Consider the following 5,811-nt stretch of genomic DNA (forward strand, 5'->3'; position numbering starts at 1 on the left):
TGTACCTTTATACTATATTAAGTATATATATCTATTTGAAATATTTCTTTTGAAGAATGTGGTAATTTTTGTAAGTTGTAAGTTGAGATATTTTGAAATGATTGGTATTTAGTAATGAAGTGTTTTGATTAAGAATTTTGAATAAGTAATAAAGTCTTTTGTGAAAGAATGATTTTGATTTGGGCTCTACTATGCATGATTGAAATGTGGTATGATGAGATTGATTTGGTTATACAAAGCTATAATCATATGCTAGGGTTATCAGCCCTTATAAATAGGCGGACGCGCTTATTTGTGTGATGGGGGTGGCGCTTTCATAGTTCACGATTGTGTGATGGGGGTGGCGCTAACATAGGCCACGATCAAATCTGCTTATATTCATTCTATATTAGTACGAGCCTTAACTAAAAAGAGTGAAATTTTATTTTTGCTATAAAAGAATGACGGCATATTTGTACTTATAATCTTCTTATTGCTTTCACAGTGTTTTCACTACATTAATGCAATTTCGGTATTTATATAATTAAAGCACTTGCGAGATTTGCCTTGGCTATTTGTTGTTATTTTAATTGTTGGTTATTTAGCACCACTGAGTCATCCACTCAGCGCGTTGATTTTTATCACGCGCAGGTTGGAGATTTTGCTTGCTGCTTAAAGACCTGAAGAGTAGCATCAGAGCTGAAGAGATATTTTGGTAGTTGATTAGTATTTTATGTAACTAAGAATGATGGCATGTATAAATAGTGCATTTTTGGAGACTATATTATTTAATTTATGACTTAAGCATGTTATTGTAAATTCTGTTGATATATATATATATTGGGAGAGAAATAGAAGTTAATATGTTTACATGAATGTATTGAATTGAGGAATATTAAAATGTTATTGAGGACTTATGTAGTTATGAAATTATAGAAGTGCTATTGTGTTGTTATTGGAGTTTGATGGGGTTTGGAGTTTGAATTTGGGAGTGCTTTGTATTCATATGTTTGGTAACTTCTTTTTTTAGGGGAAACTCTTGCAGTTTTTCTGTAGGACTCTCCCAAAGCATTTTCAAAAAAAAAAATATTATTACTTGCTAAACTTGTGAATACTAAGTCACTTCCAATTCATATTATGATTGTATGATTTCTATGTAGGTTAGGACGGTGCCTCCGGCATAGAATGTGGCATCCACCGTCGGGTCTTTCGGGATTGGGCGGCGGGTGTTACAGAAATAGTCTCTATTTAGATTTGAGATTAAACAATACTTATCATTAAATGTTTTGGATTTTAGAAAATGAATTGTTTGTTTGCAATAGAGGAATTTTTTGGTTAGGGAAAGGGGAGCAAAACGGTGAGTTTTTGGTTTATAGGGTTAAGCTTATTGCAAGTATAATGTATTTCAAAATCCCATGTTGTTTGTTTGAGAGCTTTTAAAGTTGTTTATTTATAGGTGTTTGATATTGACTATTAAATACTTCCCACTAGCAAAAACCGCTAGGCTTATAAAAGAAATAACCTTATTCACCCAACATGAAATGAATCCCTATATGAGGCATGGGATCGCTATAAAGAACTTCAACGAGTTTGTCCACACCATGGCCTTCCCCAAAATATATTGAGTCAAACCTTCAACAATGGGGTTACTCCTTCTATAAGAGGAACTATAGATGCTATGGCAGGAGGACCATTAATGAAGAAGACTACTAATGATGCAATTGAGTTACTGGAAGAGATGGCTAACAATAATAGCATATGGCCAACCGAAAGGGCTCAGGTAAGTCATTCCACTGTTAATCAAGAGTCATCTTCTACTTCTTCTTCAAAGAATTCGGTTAAGAAAGTTCATGAATTAGATCCCTTAATTATGATGCAAGCATAAATTTATACTTTATCATATAAAATTGATAACTTGAACGTGAGTAAATCAACATCTCTTATTTGTGAAAATTGTGGTCAAAATGGGCATATATCAAATGAATGTAATTATAAGCATCCGGTTATGGAGGAACAAGTGAATTATGTTCACGGACAAGTTCGCAGTCCATACTCGAATAATTATAGTGCTGAAAATTGTAATTATCCTAATTCTTTTTGGAGAAACCATGATAATCAAGATAGGGGAAATCAATTTAGTCAATCTCAAGATAGACTAGGACAATTGACTAATAAAATTGATCAATTCTTGGATGGAATCAACTAGAAAATGAGCAGTCAAGATGATAGTTTTAAATGGTTAGAATCAAAGTTTGACAAGCTATTTAAAAACCATTCGTCGTCCATACATAACTTGGAGGTACAAGTAGGGCAACTTGCCAATGCTATTTCCTCACGAGAAGTAGGAAATCTTCCTAGTAATACAGAAAAGAATCCTAGGGAAAATGTAAGTGCCATTACTTTACGAAGTGGAAAAATAGTAGATAAAATAGTTCCTTCGGGTATTGATGATAATATTTTAAATAATGAAACTATGGAGCCGGTTTGTGAACCGAGTATTGAAGTAAATGTTGCAGGATCAAAAGAACAGGAAAAAGGAAAGGACAAGGAAAAGGATAATGTCAAAGCTTATCAACCTAGGCCACCTTTTCCACAAAGGCTAAAGAAGCAAGAGCAAGATAAGCAGTTCTTAAACTTTATTGATAAATTGAAACATTTGCATATTAACATGTCACTCATGGAAGCTATTACACAAATTCCAAACTACAGAAAGTTTCTTAAAGATTTGATCTCAAAGAAACGTAATTGGGAAGATGTGTCAACAGTTACCCTGACTGAGGATTGTAGTTCCATAATCTCAAGTAAATTACCTACTAAACTCAAGGATCCAGGAAGCTTTGCTATACCATGCAAGTTAGGTAGAGTAAATTTCCCTAGATGTCTTTGTGATTTAGGAGCAAGTATTAACTTAATGCCATTGTCTCTTTTTAAGAAATTGGGTTTAGAAGATGAAGTTAAACGAACTAATATGGTTTTACAACTTGTTGACCAGTCTATTAAAAGACCCTATGGCATTATTGAGGATGTACTTGTTAAAGTTGACAAGTTTATTTTCCCAATTGATTTTGTCATACTTGATTTTGTTTATGATGAAAATTGTCCTCTTATTTTAGGAAGACCATGTATGAATACAGGGATGGCATTAATTGATGTTTCAGAAGGAAAATTAGTCCTTAGGATAGGTGATGATATCATTGAATTTCATATAGATAAAGCCATGAAATATCCTATGGATGAAGGTAATTGCATGAGAATTGACATAGTCGATGCATGTGTACAAGAAATATTTGCATTGGAAAATGATGATAAATATGAAGATGATAGTATAAATAATGAAGGAGAGGAGTGTATAAATTTAAAACTAGAAATGTTACTTAGAGAACATGAGCCTTTGCCTCCGTCAATTGAAAGTCCACCAATAGTAGACCTTAAAGAGTTACTTAGTCATCTACGATATGCTTTCTTAGGTAAAGATCACACACTTCCCATGATCATTTCTAACAAATTAACTATAGATTAAGAAAATGACTTGTTAAAAATTATTAGAAATAGGATTAAGAGTATAGGATGGCAAATTTCTGACCTTAAAGGGATAAGTCCAAATTGACTCATGCATTACATCAATCTTGAAGATGGGCATATACCTAGGGCAGAAAGACAAAGGAGACTTAATCTTAATATGAAAGAAGTAGTGAAGAAAGAAATTATAAAGTTGCTAGATGCAGGAATAATATACCCAATTTCAGATAGCCAATGGGTTAGTCCAATTCAATGTGTGCCTAAAAAGGGAGGAATGGCTGTATTAAAAAACGAAAATGGTGAACTAATTCCTACTAGGACCACTACGGGTTGGAGGGTATGTATTGATTATAGGAAACTCAATTTAGCTACAAGGAAAGATCATTTTCCATTACCATTCATAGATCAAATGTTAGAAAGAATTGCTGGTCATGTCTTCTATTGTTTTCTCAATGGATATTCTAGATATTTTCAGATTTATATATTTCCAAATGACCAAGAGAAAACCACATTTACTTGTCCATTTGGTACATTTGCATATAGATGCATGCCTTTTGGATTATGTAATGCACCCGCAACATTTCAACGTTGCATGACCACAATTTTTAATGATTACATAAAGGAAATTATGGATGTCTTCATGGATGATTTTTTTGTTTATGGTGATTCATTTGAAAGTTGTTTGAAAAATTTGGACCTAGTGTTGTCAAGATGTGAAAGTGCTAATTTGGTTTTAAATTGGGAGAAATGCCACTTTATGGTTGATGAAGGCATTGTTTTAGGGCACAAAATAAGGAAGGAAGGAATCCAAACAGATAGGGCAAAGATAGAAGTCATAGAAAAGTTACCTCCTCCTACTACGGTTAAGGGTATTAGGTCTTTTCAGGCCATGCAGGATTTTATAAGAGGTTTATAAAGAATTTCTCTATCATTGTTAAACCTTTAACTAACTTACTTGTTAAAGATGCATCCTTTGATTTTTCTCCAGATTGTTTGAAAGCCTTTAAAACTTTGAAGAATGCATTAGTAAGTGCACCTATTATGGCAAAACCTGATTGGGGATTACCATTTGAAATAATGTGTGATGCTAGTGATGCTGCTGTTGGTTGTGTTTTAGGACAAAGACATGATAAGAAATTGCATGCGATATACTATGCTAGCCATGTTCTAACTAGTACACAAATGAATTATACAACTAATGAGAAAGAAATGTTGGTTGTGGTATATGCATGTGATAAGTTTAGATCATATTTATTAGGAGCCAAAATCATAATTTATACTGATCATTCTGCATTGAAATACCTATTTGCTAAGAAAGATGCAAAACCACATCTTATTAGATGGGTATTATTATTGCAAGAATTTGAAATTGAGATTAGAGATAAAAAGGGTTCTGAAAATTTAGTTGCTGATCATTTATCACGTCTGGAAAATGAAGAAGGTCCAATAGGAGAATCCACAGTTATAAATGAAAGCTTTCCTGATGAAAATTTAATGTTAGTACAACATGTTCATACACCTTAGTATGCTGACAGTGCAAATTTTCTAGCTTCTAACATAATACCTCCAAATATGACTTATGCACAACGAAAGAAATTTTATGCAGATTCTAAAAATTTCTTATGGGATGAACCATTCTTGTTTAAGATATGTATGGATGGTATGATTAGAAGATGTGTAGGGGAAACAGAAATACAAAAATTTCTTATGGGATGAACCATTCTTGTTTAAGATATGTATGGATGGTATGATTAGAAGATGTGTAGGGGAAACAGAAATACAAGATATACTTATGCATTGTCATTCAAGTCCATATGGAGGGCATCATGGAGCAAATAGAACTGCTTCAAAGGTTTTGGAAAGTGGTTTTTATTGGCCTACCTTATTTCAAGATGCACGTATATTTGTCTCTTATTGTGACAGGTGTCAAAGGGTTGGCAACATAAGTCGGAAAGATGAAATGCCTTTATCCAACATACTTGAGGTAGAAATATTCGATGTATGGGGGATCGACTTTATGGGACCCTTCCCTATTTCATAAGGAAAAAGTTATATCTTAGTAGTTGTCGACTATGTTTCCAAATGGGTGGAAGCACAAGCTTGTATAACAAACAACGCTAATATAGTGGTAAAATTCTTAAAAGCCCTATTTACCAGATTTGGAGTTCCAAGAGCAATAATAAGTGACGGAGGTACGCACTTTTTAAATAGATCTTTTGAAAGGCTTTTGAGAAAATATGGAGTACACCATAAAGTATCTACCCCATATCATCCACAAACTAGTGGTCAAGTGGAAATTTCAAATCGTGAGCT

At 33.3% G+C, this 5,811-nt stretch overlaps 1 protein-coding gene and 1 non-coding gene across 2 annotated transcripts; one reads left to right on the forward strand and one right to left on the reverse strand.

Moving 5' to 3' along the window:
- Window positions 1-1,481: 1,481 nt before the first annotated feature.
- On the reverse strand, window positions 1,482-1,587 carry LOC149492635 (small nucleolar RNA R71). Its single transcript, XR_016319011.1, has one exon. It is a non-coding gene; the product is annotated as a small nucleolar RNA R71 (small nucleolar RNA).
- A 70-nt stretch (window positions 1,588-1,657) lies between these two features.
- On the forward strand, window positions 1,658-5,539 carry LOC149492636 (uncharacterized). Its single transcript, XM_089715894.1, has 7 exons — window positions 1,658-1,759; window positions 2,186-3,101; window positions 3,219-3,446; window positions 3,612-3,835; window positions 4,121-4,367; window positions 4,487-4,719; window positions 5,231-5,539. The coding sequence occupies exons 1-7, from the start codon at window positions 1,658-1,660 to the stop codon at window positions 5,537-5,539; spliced, it is 2,259 nt and encodes a 752-aa protein (XP_089572020.1).
- Window positions 5,540-5,811: the final 272 nt, after the last annotated feature.

This window comes from Jatropha curcas, chromosome 11, assembly GCF_041381405.1.
Source record: "Jatropha curcas cultivar XTBG-Jc1 chromosome 11, XTBG_Jcur_1.0, whole genome shotgun sequence".
Classification (NCBI taxonomy): domain Eukaryota; kingdom Viridiplantae; phylum Streptophyta; class Magnoliopsida; order Malpighiales; family Euphorbiaceae; genus Jatropha; species Jatropha curcas.